We start from the raw sequence: 21,564 nt of genomic DNA, 5'->3' as shown, positions 1-21,564 counted from the left end.
CCCTGTAGTGCTGCAGAGGTTGAATGTCCCTGGAGCTGGTCCCAATTAGGCCATTATAGACTCTTTGTTTAGAAGAAGCAGGAGGGTGGCTGGATGGGAGCCAGGGCTCTGCTCACAGCTCCAGGCAGCAAGAGGACAGCATGTTCCTCCTGCCGCCCCCCAGGACCCAAGAGGGACCCAGTACTGGGACAAATAGCTTACTTTGAAGTTGATCTTTACAATGTTTTCATCTTTGCTGGGGTGAAATGGAGAGGCAGAAAGTACTAGGTGGGCTTTTCAGGGAGCAGAATGCTAAAGTGGCTTGCTTGTCTCTCCAAAGAGATTTCCTAGTTTCTCCAAAAATGGAGTTTGCGACAAGTTTCCCAGCATGAGTCACTAAACCAGTTAACAAAACACTGGAGTTGCAGCCAGGACTACATAGTAAGACCCTGTCTCAGAAAAAAAAAAAAAAAAAAAAAAAAAAAAAAAAAAGGTATGCCACACAAACCTCAGGCCCTGAAGATGAGCTTTTCGTGACTCTCAAACGGAAACCCAAAAGACACCACCTGAGAGACTGCCGGTACAGCTGTAAGGTAACACCTTACAGTGAAACTCTCCCTCTCCAGTTGCCCTAGAATGCAGAGCCTCTGTGGGAAGAGAAATGGCCCGAGTGAGGGCAATTGCTCCCACTTGCCTTCTTTTCTGGTGTCTCTGGCAGAACTGTTATTCCAGGTCAGGTCATTTCCCCTAACCCCACACCTGTTACTGGAAACACCAGCTTTTTAACACTCAAGCAGTCAAGGGTCCCCAGCACCTTTGGCAGATCAAGTCAGAGCCCAGACACCCAAGTGCACATCACTCCTGGTCTTTGCTAGAAGCTGCCTCTGCTCCTCATCACTTACAAGAGCAGAGCAAGCAAAGATGGACACAGTACCCTGCGTGCATCTGGTCTGCAATCCAGGTGGTCAGGGAAGGCCCTTTTTTCCAGGCTCCTACAGCAACACATCCCAGCAGATCATCTGGGAGGTAAAGTGAGCTGAGGTTTTGTTTATACCAACTCTAATTTTTGTTTTTTGAGACAGGATCACCCTGTGTAGCCCAAGCTGATCTCAAACTTGTGATTCTCCTGCCTCTTATGTACTGGGGTTACAGGGATATGCCACCATACCTAGCAGATTTTGCTTTTGCTATGAATAAAGTTATCCAAAGATAATTTTCTTTTTTTTTTGGTCTTTTTGAAACAGGGTCTCCCTATAGCCCCAGCTGTCCTGGAACTCACTATGTAGACCAGGCTGGCCTTGAACTCACAGAGATCCACCTGCCTCTGCCTCCCGAGTGCTGGGATTACAGGCGTGCACCACCATGCCTTGCTATAATTTTCTTTTTTAACAAATAAAATAATTTTTGTTGTTTTTTTTCTGATCATAGGAGTTAAGACAGCTGGGTGTGGTGGCACACATCTTTAGTCCCAGCACTCAGGAGGCAGAGGCAGGTGGATCTCAGTGAGTTTGAAAGCCAGTCTGATCTACATAGCTAGTTCCAGCTGGGGCTACAGGGACACTCTGTCTCAAAAAGACAAAAAAAAAAAAAAAAAAAAAAGGACATGAAACATCTGCCTCACTAGGAAGAAAGGAGGAAGAGCTTCCTACAGAGTAAGAAGAGCCCTGCAAAAGTACAGAGGTCAACTGCCTCCAAACTGAGATCTGGTAGATCTGGGGAAGCTGCAGGTGCTGGGAGGGCGGCCAGCCAGGCCCCAGGGAGAGCCCTGGTCAGCAGCCAGGTGAGGAGGGGCCAGGGAGTCTGCACCTGGTCCTGAGAGTGCTGGGGAGCCACTGACAGGTTTAGGCAAAGTGACCTGAGGGATGGACACTTCAGAAAGGCCAGGTGGCTGCACTGCCCAGAAGGAAATTGTGAAAACTGGGGACAAGGTTGTCATCCTTACCCTGTGAGAGATGGCGTGACCTGGACCAAGGTCACTCAGGTCGAGCAAGTTGGAAAGGGACTAACTTGAGAGGGAGTAAGGAAACATAGCACCTATATGTGGGAGACAAAGGGATGGCTCTGGTATGAAGTAGGCTGATTTCCCAGTCTTCCCCCACATCCTTTGGACCACTGGTTGTGGAGAATGCAGAGGGACCCATGTGGGACCTGCCGTCTTTCCTCTTCCCCTCTTCCAGCAGGGCATGACACTGGGTGTGGCAAGGAGCTACTCACCAAGGTGGGACACACAAGAGTACGCAAGGGAGGCAAGAGTTGAGGAGTCCATAGACCAAGAAGGTCACTGGACAGTTAAGTACAAGGCTCTGGACCTTTATAGTGGTGTATGACCCAGAGACAGAGCTTTGAGAGGCATCAGAGTGATCCGAAGGTGGCTAAGTCACTGGGGAAGAGGGAGGAAAAGTGAAAAGGCTTGAAATTCAACCTCGAAAACATCTAAGTCATTGTGTCCAGCAGAGGAAGAGGCACCTTGAGGGAGTCAGAAAAGGAGCTGCCGGAGCAGAAGAAAACCGTGAATGGAGTCCAAGGGAGGGATGCATTCCAGAGGGAGGGCCCATGCTCTCCAAGCAATTAACAAGATGAGGAATAAAAGGTGGAAGTCTTGGGGTCAGTGAAATGGCTCAGCGGGCTGAATCCGATCCCTGGAACCCACATAAGGTGGAAGGAGAGAACTGACTCCTGAAAGTTATCCTCTGACCTCTGTATGCACACCATGGTGCATACAAACACATACACTAGTGATAATAACTAATAGAAGACATTTGTGTTGGATCAAGGAGTGATTGGAATGAAAGTACGGAGCTTTCTGGGGAAAGTTTGTTGTAAAGGAGAAGAGAGGAGAAAGGGAAAAGGAAAGGCAGAGAGAGAGAACACAACCTAGAAGAGACTGTAAGTTTGAAACAGAAAGCTAATTTGTTTACAGTGAGCAGGCAGTAAGTGGGAGGAGCCAGGTAAGAAGGGGAGGGCTCTATCCCATTCAGTGGGGGAAGGAAGGGTCAGGAGAGGGAAGTAGGGAAGGAAAAAGGCAGGGACAGGAGTCTGTAGGAGTGACAGGAGGTTGAATTCCTACCAGTGTCTTTTGATACCTCCTAGAAAGTAGAGGTGATGTCTGCAGAGAGCAGAGGGAAGTAAGACTAGAGAGAGGAGGAGAAAGGATTCCACCAACTGTGGAGAGCTTCCAGAGACCCCAGAGAGACCCTGGAGCAGTACTGACAGCTGACTTGCTCTGCAAGCTTGCTGGACATCTGCATTGCTGTGACAGCTTTGCCCTAGCACTGAAGCCTTGGGGTGAAAGGCCAATCAGCCTGCAGTACTCTGGCCGTGGAGCCCTGGAGCTGGTGCTGGACACTGACACCACTTGGGAGGGTGTGGAGTGGCAGGTTTTGGAGGGTGGACCTCATGACCACATGGTGGGTGGACTGCTCACCCTAGATGGCCCAGCAGCCTGGGAGAGGGCAGCTCAGGCCTGGAGTTGACTGACACTGTGACTGGAGTTGGGACATTGGCAGGATGGTGATGGACAGGACTAGACAAAAGAGTAGAAACACTCATGGTGGGTATGGAGAAGTCAGAACTTTGTCTTCATGCTGGCAGTTGCACTTCTGGGTAGAAAAGCCGCCAAAGAAAGTCACTAAAGGAGGAAAGAGCTGGAAGGAGGCTTTTAGCCTGAAGCTAAAAAGCTCCGCATTACGTGCATGGGTGCGCTTATATACATTCAGGCACTCATACATAAAAAAAATAATAAATCCAAAAAAGAATTTAAGCCTCTGGTTTGGAAAACAAACTTGATCTCTTCCCAGCTGCACAGTCCTTTGGGATGAAGTGGTAAAAATGGAGACTAAAATGGCTGTCCTGTTACTCAGCTCCCAATTCTGGCCCAGTAGGGCAGGGCTTCCTTGTTTACTGCATTCTTTTAAGGAAATTGGTGGTGGGCAGGCTCTGGGGGCTGCCTCCCACCTCCTTTCCCTACTTGGGACATCTTCAAGGTTGCAGGACACAGAAGGAGGGAAGCCACGGACCTAAGAGTGCTCTCCACGTGGACTCCAGGAAGCCTAATATGTACAGGGATAGACCCTACACTCACATCTGGCATTGGACCAACCTAGTCTGAACCCAGCTCCAGGAATCTGGAAAACCACCAGCAAAGGGTACAGACCGTTCAGGGCACCTATACCCAAGCCCTTGGGCTTGGTTTTCTTTGGGATGGGCATGCACAGCTGGGCAGAGCTCTGATGCTGGTTCTGCTCACGGAGCCCTGGATATTTCTTTATGTGGAATGTGTCACATGTATACATCCTCCCAGTAGCTCTGGTCCCTACACCAAATGTTTTCCTGTCTTCTCTCTGGCTCAGCCTGCCTTGGGCACATCTTCCAATGTAAGCAGACCTACTAAGTCCCCATGGCCTAACTGATACCAGAGTGAGGAGTGTGAGGTATGGCTCTGGAGCAGTTAAGAAATCTAAGCCTGCAGGGTATGGTGGCACACGCCTTTAATCCCAGGCAGATCTCTGTGAGATCAAGGCCAGCCTGGTCTACATAGTAAGTTCCGGGCCAGCTGGGGCTACAGGGAGACCTTGTCTCAAAAAAAAAAAAAAAAAAAAAAAAAAAAAAAAAAAACCAGAGAGAAAGAAATCTAAACCAGGCTTGGTAGTATACACTTGTAATCCCAGCATTTGGGAGGCTAAGGCAGGAGGATTTTGAACTTGAGGTCAGCCAGGGCAGAGAAAGTTGAGATGCAAGTTTCTCAGATCTACAACCTCACTAGGCACAGAGCCCATTAGCATGCTATAGTTTTTGATATTTATTTATATTCAGTTTCTGAGGAGAGTGTCTTGGAATTTTTTTTTTTTTTGGTCTTTTTTTTGAGACAGGGTCTCCCTGCAGCTGGCCTAGAATTCACTATGTAGACCAGGCTGACCTTGAATTCACAGAGATCCTCCTGCCTCTGCCTCCGGAGTGCTGGGATTAAAGGCATGTACCACCACACCCTGCTCAGGTTTTTTTTTTTCTTAGGCAGTCTGTCTCTATCACCCTCTGTCTTCTTCCCCTATCCCCTCACAGTGTCTCAAACAACCTAGGCTGGCATTAGCTAACTTAGAACTTGTTATATAGCAGAAGCTGGTCTTGAACTCCTGATCATCCTGTGTCCATCTTGTAATAAATTATAGGTCTGGGCCACTGTGCCTTCCCTATAGACTCCTTTGGCCTTCATCATTCCAAACTAATATTTGGACATCATTCACTCAATAACACATTCATTCATTCCACCACTAATAAGCATCTACTATGTGCTAGGCATTATGCTGTGTGCTAGACAGTCAGTGACTAATAAAATATACTTGGTACCCCTGAGCCACTGAGGGAGACAGACAGCAAAATGGGCCAAGATAAAGGAGGGAAGAAAGAGAACTGTGAGGGAGCAGCACAGAAGAGGGGCTGGGCTGGACTGTCCTCCCAAAGCTGACTTGCTTCATGCTTACTCTGATAGGGAGATTGAGGCTGGGTTCAGATATGCTTGTGCCAAGGCACAAAGTTGTAGGAAGGAAGGAGCAAAGAGGTGAGGTTCAAGAGGGACCAAAGAGCCTATGCCCTGGGTCTGTTTACCAAGCTCCTTTCTCCTCCAGAGCCCAGCCCTGCATCCCTGCCAGTGTAGAGTCCTCCACCGTGTCGTCTCTTGCAGCTCTCTGCTCTGTGCATGTCACCACCCCAGGGCTGTTCTCAGACTTACTTCTATCAGGAGCCCACATGGATTTTTCTGCTGTCCCACCAGCCTCTACCTCAGCCAGCTTACTGCGCCATCCACATTTCCTTTGGGTTTCCTATTGCAAGTCTGGTTTCCTCACTTTTTTTTATTTCATTTTGAGCCCCAAGGACACAGGCCTTTTAAATTTAAGAGTCTCATGAAGAAGCAATAGGGAAAGTAACACAGGAAAGTGACAGACTAAGCCTAAAGTGTCACTTCCCACAATAGGAAATTAGAAGCACATGGGCCTCTGGCAGGTATTCAGCCTTCATCTCCCAGTGCAGAGCACAGAGTACTTAAGACCACAAGAGTTAGAACCCAAGAGAGTGAGCTCCAACTCCAGTCTGGAGTAATTTGTTTAAGAATGACACCATCCGTGGGGCATGGTGGCACATGCCTTTAATCTCAGCACTTGGAAGGCAGAGGCTGACAGATCTTTGTGAGTTTTGGGCCAGCCTGGTCTTTATAGCAAATTCCAGGCCATCCAGGGCTAGATAGTGAGAACCTGTCTTAAAAAAAAAAAAAGACACCTTCCAGGAGGTATAGCTCAGTAGTAGAGTACATGCTTAGCATGTACAACACACACACACACACACACACACAGCACTCAAGAGCTCAAGGTAGAATTGAGAGTCAAGGCAGGACTGAGAGTCTGAGACTAGCCTGGGATACACAATGAGACACTATCTAAATAAATAAATAAATAAATAAATAAAATTTGCAAAATGAGGAAACTGTTTAACAGCACCCACCAGAAGGCTTAGCAGCCCCTGAGCACACTTCCAGAGGGTGACTTTTCATCAGCTTATATCATATGGAAATACGGAAAAGAAGACCCAGAGGCATGACTGAAGTCCACATAATACGAAGGGTCCTGGTTTCCACCAGCCAGCCCTAGCTTGTTCCTGCTGAAACTGGAACCTCACCAAATTCCACCCACTGCAGACAGCAGCACTAAAGAGCAAACTACACAGATCTATGAAAAGCACTTGGCAGTGCCTTGCAAACACTGTTTATGGATATTGTTGTTAACATTCTTTTTAATATTTAAAATTACTTTTATTAGTGTGTGAGGGAGTTGGAGGGCTGGGGAGCCACGTTTGCCACAGCATGCATATGGAAGTCAGAGGACAGCTTACAGGAGTCAGTTCTTTCCTTCCACCATGTGGGCCCCAAGGATTGAACTCAAGTGGTCAAGCTTGGTAAGAAGCACTTTTATCCTCTGATCCATCTCACAGCCCATTATTAACAAGCTTAGCTCAGTGTTGGGTAGCTGAGGAGTGAAGAGCCATTTCTGGATTGGACTGTAGCATGGTGGTAGAGCATTTACCTAGTATGTGTAAGGCCCTGAGCTCTATCCCCAGAACCTTAAAAAAGATGGATAATACAGTCTTCTTACCCACTCATTCCACATTGTATTTATCAGTGATCTAGAGATGATTTAAAGTCTACAGGAGGGTATGTATGGATTCCATTCAAATGGTTTTTTTTATTTTTAAAAAAATTTTATTATATATGTATGAGTGTATTGCCTGCATGTATGTAAATGCACCTGTGTTGTGCAATGTCTGTGGAGGTCAGAAGAGGGCATTGGATCCCCTGGAACTGGAGTTATGGAAGGTTGTTAGCCACCATGTGGGTGCTGGGAATTGAACCTGGGTCCTTTGCAAGAGCAGTCAGTGCTCTTAACCACTAAGCCATCTCTCCATCCCATCAAACGTTATGTTGTTTTATATAAGGGACTTGAACATCACGGATTTGGGTATTTGCAGTGGCCCTGCAATCAGTCCTCTGTGGATACTGAAGGAGACTACATATCTAGGTTACAAGTTAAGACTCTTTTATAAAAAAACTTTTTTTTTTTTTTTTGGTATTTTTGAGACAGGGTCTCCCTGTAGCCCCAGCTGTCCTAGAACTCACTATGTAGACCAGGCTGGCCTTGAACTCACAGAGATCCACGTGTCTCTGCCTCACAAGTGCTGGGATTAAAGGCATGTGCCACCACGCCCAGCTAAAAAAACTTTTTTAAGTGTATGAGTATATTGCCTGCATGTATGTAAGTGCACCTGTATCATGCAGCGATAAGAAGAGGGTGTTGGATCCCCTGGAACTGGAGTTACAGACAGTTGTTAGCTGCCATGTGGGTGCTGGAAATAGAATCCAGGTCCTTTGCAAGAACAGTCACTGCTTTTAACCACTGAGCCACCTCTCCAGCCTCACAAGTTAAAGACTCTTGAGCCTGAAAACCTGAACTTGAATCCTTGCTTCCGTGTGGACTAGCTGTGTGATCTTGGGCTCCAGTTTCTTCTTTAAAGTAGGTGTGACAGCCATTTGTGATGCACAGGAAGGGAGCACTCACCAGGGTTAGCCACTTTCTTGCTAGAGAGCAGAGTTGTTAGGAAGCTGTTGGAGGCTCTTTGAGGATTTGGGCAAAAATATGGAACACAGGTCCTGGAACCTTACTTCCCAGGTGCCTTAGCAGCCAGGGGTGAGGACTGTGCCATTTAGAAAAAGGCTCAAAGCTTTGACCTGAGCGCTCCAGTATTAGAGTTTGCCTGACTTCTTCACTAAGTAGAAAGGATGGCCTAGGTTCGCCATTTCCAGACCTGCTGCCTGCCATCTGTGGACATTCCTACTAGGGATCTGGAGCTTGTACCACCATGAGGGGGTTGACTCACTTGCTCAACTGTTGACCACAGTGGTGCACTGGGATGCCAGCAGCAGCATAGCTTTGCTTAGCTGACTGCCTAGGCCAAGCTACTCAGAGCTTACCAGGTAGGCATGCTTCCTTGAGGATCCAACATGACCCCTCTGACACCCTGATCATGTAGGAGGCTATGCCCAATTGCCTGATGCCTTTAGGGATGAAGGGGATGGGGCTCCCACACTGCTTCTCGTGTGTCTCTCAACAGGGGATCAGGGTGGAAACAAAACTGGCTGAGCTTCAGCACATTTCTGGTGTGAAAGGGTCATGTGGGGGGCTCTATCTGAGCCTGACACCTCTTCATTTCTGACTGTCTCCTGAGAACCATCTGAGGAGACTTGGCTCATCACCAAGAAGCACTTGTGGGGCTCTTATATTGTGCAAGAGCCTTGCTGGACATCTCACACTCCCTCCTGTCTCATTCAGGGACTAGGAGCTCCAGAGACAGTTGTTAGCATGCTTGAAAACCACTATGAGGGCCTGGTGTGGTGGCAATGACTGTCATCCCAGCTCTCAGGAGGCAGAGGAAGACAGATCCCTGTAAGTTCGAGGCCTAGCCTTTTAAAGACCCTGTCTTTTTAAAAAGGGCTAGGGCTGGAGAGATGGCTCAGTGCTCTTGCAGAGGAGCCGGGTTCGATTCCCAGCACCCACATGGTGGCTACAAACTGTCCTAACTCCAGTTCCAAGGGAATCCGAAGCCCTCTTCTGACTTCTATGGCATTGTACGGCACGGGTGCACTCACATACATGCAGGCAATACACTCATACACATAAAATAAAAAAATAAAATATTTTTTTTAAAAAAGGGCTATGCCAGGCATGGTGGTGCATGCCTTTAATTCCAGCTCTTGGGAGGCAGAGGCAGGTGGATCTCTGTGAGTTTGAGGCCAGCCAGGTTTATATACATATCAAGTTCCAGGTCAGCCAGGATAAATAAATAAATAAATAAATAAATAAATAAATAAATAAATAATAAATACTTGCCTAGCATGCGTGAGATCCTGGATTTGATCCCCAGTACAGCATGAACCAGATGCAGTAAAGTACTTTTGTGATCCCAGCACTCAGGAAACAGAGGCAAGGGGATTAGAACTTCAAGGTCATCCTTAGCTACACAGTTTGAAATGAGCCTGGGCCTACTGAGATGCTGTCTTAAAATAAAACAATACAAACAAAAAAGTCTTGTGAGAAAGCAGCTCGGTAACCTCATGTGACAACGACCCCAGCCCAAAGTGAGGAATTTTATTTTATGTGTGTGTATTGCCTGCATGTAGGTAAGTGCACCCGTGACCTGCAATGCCTGAGGAGGTCAGAAGAGGCTGTCAGATCCCATGGGACTGGAGTTATGGACAGTTGTTATTTGCCATGTGGGTGCTGGGATTCGAACCCGGCTCTTCTGCTAGAACAACCAGTGTTCTTAACTGCTGAGCCATCTCTCTAGCCCTTTCAGTTCTGATTCTTACAGGAGTTGTTATACTCCTGTTGCGGGCAGAAATATCTGTGTGGGTCCTTATGTACATGCCCGCAAACGTCTCCTAAAGTATGCTTCCTCTAGAATGTTAACTGAAGGGGTGTCATGTATTTTCACTGCACCCGCATTTCCTGTTTCCTTCCCTTGCTGCAGCCCTCCTTTCTTGGGTTTCAGTTTCCCACAGGCCCCTCACAGCCAGGAGGGGTGAACAGAAGGGCTCTTCAGGACTCATCCAGTAGTGACAGTGTAAGGGGACTGTGCTTCCTTTGAGTTTTGGGGCTTTCAGACAGGGAGGCTGGCATGGATAAACTGGGAAGGTCAGGGTTTGGGGAGAAGATAAAAAAAGCAGGTTTCTGGGAGGTGTCAAGGCCTTTGTCCCCCAAGGCAAGGTGAGATAGGAGCTGAGGAACTTCTGTCTGGCAAGGGTGAGGAAGGGGTTACCTGACTTCCCTGGGAGGCCAAAGCTGTGAAACAGCTCCTCAGTGAGCCGAAGGGACCATCAGCCAAGCAGCGGCACTCCCTCTGGGGATGTCTGTCCAAAGCGCTCTCTGTACAGCCACAGAGCTTGTCTCCCTGTAGACTGTGTTACCTGTTACATGACTGAAGGAGCAGGGTCTGCAGACTTCCTGAAACAGAGCTCTGGATGACAGACCCAAGGATAAGAATTGTAGCTCTGTACAAGCTAGGTGCCTGTCCCACGCCCCTGCACTCCTGCCTTTATCACCACAGGAGTGGAGTAGAAGAGTGGGACCAGAACAACCCAGTCCCCTCCCAGCCTCTCATCCAGGGAGGCTTCTGGCAGTGGTTTCATTTTCCATGGAAAAGTGCAGACTGTAGTTCCTTTGGACATAAGTGCTCAGTTTTGCTCTGCTGAACAATTCTATTTTTTTTCTTTTTTTAAATGTTTTTGGTTTCTTTTAATTATTTATTTATTTATTTATTTATTTTACTAAACAATTCTAAAGCACTAAGCCAAGGAGGCAGGAGGCCTCAAGTAGGAGGAGGGACAGGTCTTCAGTGAGCTCTTTCCCCAAGGCTCCCAGAGCAGTGCCATGTGTCTTCCTATCCCAGCCCTTCTTATGAAAACCTTAATCTGAGTCCTGGCCAGAGGAGCCCCCAGGGGTCAGTCTTTGTACATGGGATAACAGATTCTGAGGGGCACACAGCTAGTTAGTGGCAGAGCTGGATCTACACATAAGCCAACTATATACAGAGCCAATGGTCTTCCATAGCTCCAAAGGCAGAATATTTCTAGAATAATCCCCAGTTTCCCTGACAGTACTGAAGGGATCTTGCAGCCTTCTAGGGGAGCATTAGTTGTTCACAGATCTATCTAATGAGCTTGCAATGCCTCAGAACAGGGTTATTACCCACAGATCACCAAGGCACAGAGGTACTGGTGTGTCTCCTGACCTGCCAGCCCAGGAATGCTACAGAGCCCAAATGGCAGTAGACCCTCTAGAAATTCCTTGCCAGGAAAATCTAGAATCTTTATTGTCACTCCAGGTAGAATGATGCAGCAGCCTGGAGGAAGTTCACTCCTCTGTCCCCATTAATCCTGGCTGGGTTCTCTGCCCTGCCCTTCACACCAGCTTGAAAGGGAGCTGCTCTCCCAGGGGACCTGTGGTCAGCCACTCTCCGTCATCCCTTCTGCAAACAGATGACACTGGCGGCTTTAGTGCTTTGTACCAGGAGGTTAGTGGGCAGCTAAAGGGAATGGGGCAGGGTGGCTTCCTGGGAAGAGCAAGGGACAGAGATTTGGGGTTTTGAGACATAGTACAGGACCAAGAAGGACAGGTAGTGAGGGGTTTGCATTCTGGAAGCAGGAATGGGAGATGGCACCAATTTTCCAAGCTTTCCTGGTAAAAGAAATAGTCTTTAGCTAGGGGTGATGGCATGTGCCTTTAGTCCCAGCACTTGGGAAGCAGAGACAGGCAGAGCTCTGTTGAGTTTGAGGTCAGCCTGATCTACATAGTGAGTTCCAGACCAGCCAGGACTGCATATTGAGAGGCTGATTCAAAAAAAAATTTTAATGAATTAATTAAAAAATAGCTTTGATTCTGGAGGAAGTAACAGCAGGCCAGGACCAGGGGCAAAGATACCTGCTGAGCTCCAGATCTACTAACACAGCTAGGCTGCCAGTGCCTCAGTACTCCAGCTGGGAAGGCCTGGGAAGAGGGTCTACCGTAGAGAGGGGAACCCAGAGTCACTGCCCCACCTGGGGCTCAGACAGAGGTAATCTGGTTGCCTCTAGCTGGAAAGCTTTGGTGGGGGCCTCCCAGGTTCTGAGGGAATGCATCAAAAGTGGCCCTGAACCTCTGAAGCATAGTCACCTCGGATTTGCTTTGGGGAAGCAAATGTACCTGAATTGGAGGCATGGTGTCATGGCAGAGGAGGGCTGTCATCACAGTCACCACTGTCTCTTAGGAAAGTATCTGGAGAGGAGGCTGGTAAGCAAAGGCAACCCCTTCCAGCCTCCCTAGGAGCAACTCTCCAGGAGCCATCTACAGACTCACCCTCATAGATGCCTAGGGCCCAAGGTGATACACAGGGGAATATGTCTCCTCTTCAGGTGAGGAAAGAGACAGCTGGGGTAGAGGTTAGCTGGAGCTAACAGAGTTCCACAGCCCAGGAAGCTCTTGGCCCTTGTCTTCTGCAAGCTGCCATGTCTATAGGACTTTCAAATAGACAAATCAGTCTTTTCATGTCTCCTCTTTTGGCACTGGAGGTGTTGAAATGGTGGTTTCTCTCTAATCAGATAAAACCACACAAAGTAGCATCAAGAGGGCCTGGAGATGGGGAAAAGGCTGTGCTTTGCCTACTGGAACACACACACTTCTAACATGGATTTTAACAGAATGCTATCACGTGGTCACGTGGTCAAATGCCTGGAGGAGACAAGGTGAGGAATTGCTTCTCACCTCTGACCCCAATGCAATCTATGTGTCACAGGCCACTGGAGGCTATCCGAAGGTCATCCTTCTTATACTGTAGTATCTGTGCCTGACTCTAGACTCCAGCCCCACTCCTTGGGCTTCCGTAACCTTTAATCTTTTTCCAGGGGAAAAACAGTACTACCTAGACCTTTCATCTGGAGGCTGACACATCTTTATTCTCTAAACCTAAAACTCCTCTTGCTATAAATGATGAAAGGTCAAGTAAGGTCTAGAGATAGGACTGTAGCAAAAATAACCTATGGAGGCCACCAGGATGTACACCACTAGTTCTAGAAACAAAAGTAAGCAGTTTGCCCAGACTCCCTCTCAGATAAGCATAAAAGAGGCAGCTTGGCTATGTGCTAGGCACTGGACTCCGCAAAATCCTAGGCCTGGTCGCGTTGTATGCTCCTTCTCCTTTTAAGGCAAGGTCTGAGCTCCCAGGGCTGTGCTTGCTGCAACATGCCCCAACCCCATTCATTCCTGGCTATTTGGAGGAAACCGATGATTAATCAGTGCTTCCCCACCCCCACCCAGTCTGTTTTTCATTTGGTCCTTTTTAAAGGGTTGGCACACCTCAAGAACAGCCACTTGGCAGCTCTGAGCCAACCAGGACCCCAGCGCAGGGGAAGTAACGGGAGGAGTGGCTACTGGTCCTTGAGGAGGACAAAGAGGGAGAGGTCAGGATGTGGGGTCCGGGCAAAGAAAGGGTTAAAATGTGGAAATCAAGTCCTGACTGAGGGGTGCCTGGGTCTGCAAAGGCTGGGCAAGGGAGGGAGGGAGGGGGGAAAGATGCTAGTGAGGACTTTAGAACTGTGTGGACTTTAGTGAGGACTGTAGAAAGTGAGTAACTCAGACAAAGGCAAGAGCAAGACAGAGCAGCCTTGGTGCCAAATGGAAAGCGTCAGACATGGTTACATGGACTTGATAGTTGCTGGTGAGACATTCAGGTCTGAGCCTGTTTCTTCTAAGCCTGCTGAATGCTGTTGGTTGTCATCTCTGGATCTCAGCTTCCCTTTAAGCCAAGCTGGTGAGCTGAGAAGTTTAGGCACTCTGCAGAGGTGGCTGGGCACATTTGGAGAAGCAAGGGAGAAGAGAGGGCAGGAGACTCTGGCCGAAGCCAGACCTCCAGAGTTGAGCTGAAGAGGCTATTCCGTTCAGGTCTCTCTCCATCATGTTGCCACAGTTGGAGGGATCTTAGCAGAAGGTACATGTAGACCTGATAGGATGGGAGGGCAGAGGGATTCCCAGGCTAACCTGAACAGGTCTTTATAAAAGTGTCCTAAAAGAGCTGGGCATGGTGGCATGCCTTTAGTCCCAGCAGAGGCAGGCAGATCTCTGTGAGTTGGAGGCCAGCCTGGTCTCCATAGTGAATCCAGGCCACCTGTGGCTACATGGAGACCCTGTCTCAAAAAGACAAAAAAAAAAAAAAAAAAAAAAAAAGTGCCCTCCAAGGAAAGTCATTGGTTTTCCTCATTTACATTATATTTGTATAGTCCTTTACATAGAGCAAAGTCACCTTCACTGCTGCCCCAGGGTGATCTGAAGGGCCAAACTCAGCTCCCTGCAAGCCAGAGTGAGAGTAAGGGGAATCTCTGCCTCTGCTTCATCACATGGTTCCAGGAACACCTAGTGCAGCTGGACCCTATGGGCTCAAGCCTGGAAGGGGTAGGCCCTGTCCTCCAGGCCTTGAGCCCCTGGCTATTGTGATTCTAGCAGAGAAGTCAAAGCCTTCTGCTAGGTAAACCCAGGGCTGGTCTCCAGTGGCATGTTTGTAATGCAGGTACAGAGTTTCCATACTACCAACCTCACTTTATCCCCTCTGGGAAGTGTGGGGGGTGAGGAGAGGCTGCATGGGCAGAGGGTGCCATGGAGTTCTGCTATTCCAAACCCTGCCTTCTCCTCTTCCCACATCCCATGGGGTACTCTTGAAAGACAGAGGCCCTTTCTGGTATCTTCCTGTTAAAAATAAAAGCTTTAGGAAATCTTGTAGCATCTCTTTATTTATTTTTGTCTTTTTTTTTTTTTTTTGAAACAGGATCTCCCGGTAGCTCCAGCTGTCCTGGAACTCACTGTGTAGACCAGGCTGGCCTTGAACTTACAGAGATCCGCCTGCTGCCTCCTCCCAAGTGCTGGGATTAAAGGTGTGCACCACCACCCCCGGCTCATAGCATCTCTTGATAACTCAGTTGCTCTCTACCAAAAGTGGGCAGTCAAACATCCTAGCTCATCTTAGGCAGTCTGTTGCTTCCCTTGCACTGGTGGGGATGAGAAAGCAAGTACTGTCAAAATAGGCTCAGACTCCAGGCCACTTTGTGGAGGAAGAAACAGGACTCTGTGGAGGTGCTGGTGGCCTGTGCTGCCTATAACACTCAAGCCTCTATTGCTCTCAGCTGGTTCCATCCCAGGGTCTCTCCAAGCTACATCCCTTCAGTGCCTGTGATCAAAGTGGAATCACAGAACCCTAGACCCCAACTATGGCAGACTGCCCCCAAAGCTGGCTGACCCAGGAGATTCCAGGGCCCCCCAAAGAGAGGGGCTTGTCTCTAGCAAAGTTCTTACAAAACAATAAAACATCACTATGAACTGTTAAGATGCATGTTTAATGTAATGTATAACCTTCATTTTTAAACTATTTTATTATTTTTATTTTATGTATATGAGTGTATTGCTTGCATGTAGGTAGGTGCACCTGTGTCATGCAGTGCTGGCACAGGTCAGAAGACAGCACTGGATCCCCTGAAACTGGATTTATAGATGGTTTTTAGCCACCATGTGGGCTGGGAACTGAACCCAAGTCCTCTGTAAGAGTAGACAGACAGTGCTCTTAATCACTGAGCAATCTCTCCAACCCCGTACAACCTTTATTGTGTGTACGTAATTCTTTATTATTAGTTCTTTCTCATTTCAATAATACATAAATATATATTTCAATGGTAGAATTCAGAAATATCCTTAATTAGTAAAATAAAACGTTAGAAATCCTACCTTGAAAGCTGGGCATGGTGGCACATGCCTTTAGTCCCAGCACATACAGGGAGACCCTGTCTCAAGAAAAACCAAAAAAAAAAAAAAAAAAAAAAAAATCCTACCTTGATCATTCCAACTTTTTTTGCACATGCTAGATAAGTGATAGAGTATTTATCTAGCATGTGCAAGACCCTATATTTGATCCCAGCAACACAAACACACACACACACACACACCACCACCACCACTGATATTTTGATGTACTTTTAAATTTTTTATTATGTGTATGAAGTGTGTGTGACCGTGGGCATGGGCATACCATGGTTGACCACATGATGGTCAGAGAACAATTTTAGAGAGTCGATTTTCTCTTTCTACTGTGGGATCTGAAGAATAAATTCAGGTCATCAGACTTGAAAAGCAAGGCCCTTTACCTACTGAGCTATCTCACTGGTCCCCATATATTTTATTTTATGTGTATGACTGTTTTGCCTGCATCTATGTAAATATACCCATGTCATGCAATATCCATGGAAGCCAGAAGAGCACATCAGATTCCCTGGAAGTAGAGTAGTTATGGACAGTTGTTAGGCACCATGTGGGTGCTGGGAACAGAACCCTGGTCCTCTGCAAGAGCAGTCAGTGCTCTTAACTGCTGAGCCCCAATGCATATTTTTATTTTATTTATTTATTTATTTATTTGTCTTTTTGAGACAGTCTCCCTATAGCCCCAGCTGGCCTGGAACTCATCATGTAGACCAGGCTGGCCTTGAACTCACAGAGATCAGCCCGCCTCCCCGAGTGCTGGGATTAAAGGTGCCCAATGTATTTTGTTTTGTTTTTCAGAAACAGGGTCTCCCTGTAGCCCCAGATGTCCTGAAACTCACTATGTATACCAGGCTGGCCTCAAACTCACAGAGATCCACCTGCCTCTGCCTCCTGAGTGCTGGAATTAAAGGCGTGTACCACCATGCCTGGCTCCAATGTATATTTTTAAAAAATCAAAAAATCTAGAGTGAACATTTAACATTGTAAACAAAGACAGCACTAGCATTTTGTCTTTTGCCTCAGGTTCCACATGGTGTAGCAGGCACTAAATCTTTCACCCATGACAGAAAAGGTCTGCAAGTGCTCTGGGGAGGAGCTGCGTTCTCTGCAGGTGTTCATTTGGCCATGAACCTGAGGCCTGAGTCTGATGTCAGTCCACTCTGCAGTTGAACTCAACAGAGACAAGCTGCCACTCTTCCCCAAGGCAAATGTCCTTTGGAGGCTCAAGAGCACTTACATAAGCCCTCCCTGGCTTGCCCCATGCTGATTTCCCTCCCTCTACCGCCAGCTCCCCATGTTTATTTATCTTTTCTGAATTCCTAGGAAAGCAATCAAGTGGGGAGCAAGACAGATGCCAAGAATGGAGAGGAAAGGGGCAGTGATGCCAGCAGAAAGGCCCTGGGTCCTAGACAGGGCTCAGACCTGGGCAAGGAGCCGAAGAAAGGAGTTTTAAAGAAAAGCTTCTCCAGAGACCGTGAGGAGGCTGACAGCAGAGGGGGTGAGAAGCCCAAGGAGGAAAAAGTCATAAGGGGCATTGACAAGGGCCGGGTCAGGGCTGCGGTGGACAAGAAGGAGTCTGGGAAGGATGGCAGAGGAGAGGATCGGACAGTAGCCACAAGAAAGGAAGAGGAGAAGAAAGGGAGTGACAGGAGCACAGGCTTAAGCAGGGACAAGGACAAGAAGAAAGAGGAGGTGAAGGAGGCCACTAAGAAAGAGAGGGAGGAGAAGGTAGCAGTGGAAAGCAGGAACACAGACTCCCAAAGAGAGGAGGACAAGAGGCTGAAAAGGTCAAGCGGGCACACAGACAAGAAACAGGAGGATGAGGGTGTACAAAGAGGAAGTGCGGACAGATGCACCGGAAAGGAGGACAAAGTTAAGAAGGAAGAGAACCAAAATGACAAGGAGGTCAAGGAAGATGGCAAGACCAAAGCAGCTGAAAAGCAGGCCCCTGGGGGCCCCAGTAAGCCCTCTGAAGGGCCAGCCAGGGTGGAGGAGGAAGCAGCTCCCAGCATATTTGACGAACCTCTGGAGAGAGTGAAGAACAATGACCCAGAGATGACCGAGGTGAATGTCAACAACTCAGACTGCATCACCAATGAGATCCTGGTCCGGTTCACTGAGGCCCTGGAGTTCAACACTGTGGTCAAGGTATTTGCCTTGGCCAACACTCGAGCTGATGACCATGTGGCCTTTGCCATTGCCATCATGCTTAAGGCCAACAAGACCATCACCAGCCTCAACCTAGACTCCAATCACATCACTGGCAAAGGTATCCTGGCCATCTTCCGGGCCCTTCTCCAGAACAACACGTTGACTGAGCTACGGTTCCACAACCAGAGGCACATCTGTGGGGGCAAAACCGAGATGGAGATCGCCAAACTGCTTAAGGAGAATACTACCCTGCTCAAGCTGGGCTACCACTTTGAGCTGGCCGGGCCCCGGATGACTGTCACCAACCTGCTTAGCCGCAACATGGACAAACAGCGACAGAAGCGGCTGCAGGAGCAAAGGCAGGCCCAGGAAGCCAGTGGAGAGAAGAAAGACCGGCTGGAAGTGCCCAAGGTTGGGGCTCTGGCCAAGGGCTCCCCTAAACCTTCACCTCGGCCATCTCCAAAGCCTACTCCAAAGAACTCACCCAAGAAAGGGGGTGCTCCAGCAGCCCCACCGCCTCCTCCCCCTCCCTTGGCTCCACCTCTTATCATGGAGAACCTAAAGAACTCACTCTCACCAGCCACCCAGAGGAAGATGGGAGACAAAGTCCTCCCTGCCCAGGAGAAGAACTCACGTGACCAGCTCTTGGCTGCCATCCGTTCCAGCAACCTCAAGCAGCTAAAGAAGGTAAATGAAGTGGGCACAGTCCATAGGGCTGGGGTAGCTCTAGGCTTGCATGAGAGGACAGGGCTGCAGAGGGAACACACACTGAGACGCTCATGTCAGGCTGCAGGGCCTCAGATTCCTGGGCCCTTTGGGTCCTGTCAGTCATGGTGTCTCCAGCAGGCCACCTGCATCTCTCTTAGAGGCAAGGCCCCATGCATCCTTTAAGGAGCTTCCTTTAGCCTCCTCAGTCCTGCCTCCTCTGCCTGCAGTCAAAACTGCTTCCTCTTGGAGTGAAGAGATGGCCTCTACATGCAAGGCTGCTGAGGGCCCTATCTGCAGGTCTCCTTTACTCCATTCATCAAACAAAAATGATTCAGGTTCTAGTCAGTGTTATTCTCAGGATGAGCCCAGGCCCACAGGGCAGTCTATCCCAAAGGTTCACCCCTTCGGAGAGTCCACTTTTAATTACCAGTGCCATAGACACAGGACCATGTGTGGACATTCTCCTTCTCCCAGCCTTGCTTCCCGGGAAGTCCTACCTGAGTGACAGGGATGTCCAGGGCCATTTGCCTTCCTGACTGGATACCCTAACCCTAAAACATCATTTGTGCCTAGGCACCCAGAGATAGAGGCCAACGTCAGTTGTAATTCAGTGGCTGTTTGCTCACATTCTCCTCTGCTTTCTTCTGGTCTTTTTTGAGACAGGATCTCCCTATAGCCCTCACTGACTTGGAATGCACTATATAGACCAGATTGGCCTTGAACTCAGAGATCTGCCTGCTTCTGCCTTCTAAGTGCTAGGATTAAAGGCATGTGCCACCATGCCCAGCACTGACATTCTGCTTTTACAGAGAGAAAAAATGTTCCCCTGGTATCAACACCTTCATACATTGATCGCCCCCCACCCCCGAACACACACACTCTGAGGTGTCTGGGGTCGCATCCTCTGCAAGGGAGAAAAGAAGTCCCTGACTAACGCATCTCTGCTTTTCTTTGCCTTACAGGTAGAGGTGCCCAAGCTGCTTCAATAGGACCTGGCTGCCAGGCACTGGTGCCAATGCCATGACTGCCCAGGCTCCTGTACCAGGGCTACACAGACCCCACCCACCCCACCCTGACTGACCTGCTGCAGCTGTCCCTATTCCGCCGTGGGAGAGCTCAAGGCCTGGGCCACACTCAAGGGAGGACACCTCATCTCTTCTCACTTTCCTTTTCTTGTCTCTGAGGCTCTCCAAAAAATTGCTTTGACACTTGGAGCTTAGTTTTCTGGACAAGAAGAGTTCTTTAAGCACGTCACAGAGAAGATGGCACTGCTCAAGGCCCAAGTAGCAGACACACCACCAAAAACCCATGATGCAGAAAAGATGTCCCCAGGGACCACATACCCACCCCAGCCTCACTGCCTCCAGGGCCAGGATTCAGGCCTCTGAGGAGCCCTTGAGGCAAATCTGCTGGACTGGTGGCACTCTGTGGGGCAACGGCAGAAGGATGGAGGGCATGGGGGTTCAAAGGGAGAGCAGGAGGACGAGGATGTCACAGACCCCTCCATCTGCTATTCCTGAGCAGCAGGCCTGGATGGACAATGCCTGATGGAGAGTTGGCTCCAGATGGGAGGAGAGGGTCAGACAGCAGCTGGACCTGAAGGGTTGATGCCAAAGCAGACGTTTTCGTCACACCAACTGCTGTTGTATAAATAGCTATGTGTCTCCATAAGATTTTGATAATATATACAAACCTTTAACTTCGAGTGCTGTGCCTTACCTTTGTCATATGCTGAGAGTCATAATACTCACCCTGGGCTCACTGGAGGGCCCCCAAAACTCAAGGTGACCGTGGAAATAAACTCTGGGGTCTCTTCACCCCTGCAGAAAAGGCAACATTGGGGAAAGCTGGAACTCCTGTTGAGACAGCCTCCTAACCTGGTGTTTCAGGTCTGTTCCTGAGCCAGTCCTGCTGCCTAGAGCTGTTCTCAGGGGTGACAGGGCAGAGAGGCACACAGAGCCCTGGGATGGCTATATTAGGCATGCTCGGGGATGCTCACTCTGTGACTCTTCCCACTGTAGGCTCAGGGCCAGCTCTTCACAGCAGTTATAACTATAGGCCAAGGAAGGCACAGGCAGAAAAGCAGAGTGACCAAGTGGGGGAGAATGGTACCCGCCCCAGTGTGACTTCAGGCCAGGGGTCCTATCCATCCCCAGTGTGCCCCTACTGGAGGTCATCCTCCTGACCAGACAGGGCTACCACATCCACCACTGGGTATACATGGAAAGCATCTTTTGTGCTAGCGGTGCAGCGCGGTGTTGGATCACATGCCTAGCTTGTGGGGGCCTTGGGTTCCATCCCCCACACTGCCCCCACAACAAAAGTCTCTTTCTGACTTTTTGGCTTGAAGATAACTTCCACCCTTTAGCATTGTCAAATTGGGTCACTAACAGGTTTTCCTGCCTCCAATTTTTGCCTAAGTAGCACAGAGCAAAGCAATTGGAATATGGGTAGAGTCCCCCATCCCTAAAGAAGCAGGGTGAATGTGCTAGGTCTGGCCCAAATTGGAGGAGAACAAAGAACTCAGATCCCAGGGTACTCTGACCCCTCTACCCATCTGCTGCCACCTCGTAGGCCCAGGGTAGAGGGAAGACAAAATTGCCCAGTATCCTAGTTTGTTTCTTCATTGCTGTGACAAAATACTCTGACCAATACCAAGTTGGGAAGGAAAGGGTTTATTTGCTTACATCTCCCTGGTCACAGTTCATCAGGGAGCCCAAGGTAGGAACTCAGGGCAGGAACCTGGAGGCAGGAGCTGAAGCACAGACCATGGAAGAACGCTGCTTACTGGCTTGCTCCCCTGGCCCCTGATCAGCCTGCTTTACTTATGCAACACGAGCCCACCTGCCCAGGGGTG

General features: G+C 48.8%; 1 protein-coding gene across 1 annotated transcript in view; it reads left to right on the top strand.

Annotated features, from left to right (window-relative positions):
* Lmod1 (leiomodin 1) overlaps positions 1-20,412 on the top strand; it is a 44,356-nt gene extending 23,944 nt beyond the window's left edge. The window contains exons 2-3 of the mRNA XM_008830306.3: positions 17,172-18,686; positions 19,670-20,412. Of these exons, the coding sequence (XP_008828528.1) occupies positions 17,172-18,686; positions 19,670-19,696 (1,542 nt within the window). The 3' untranslated portion in view covers positions 19,697-20,412. The remainder of the gene's footprint in view (positions 1-17,171; positions 18,687-19,669) is intronic.
* Positions 20,413-21,564: the final 1,152 nt, after the last annotated feature.

The sequence above is a fragment of the Nannospalax galili genome, unplaced genomic scaffold (genome assembly GCF_000622305.1).
Source record: "Nannospalax galili isolate Female #2095 unplaced genomic scaffold, S.galili_v1.0 scaffold113, whole genome shotgun sequence".
Taxonomy (NCBI): domain Eukaryota; kingdom Metazoa; phylum Chordata; class Mammalia; order Rodentia; family Spalacidae; genus Nannospalax; species Nannospalax galili.
This window is presented reverse-complemented; position numbering and strand designations above follow the sequence as displayed.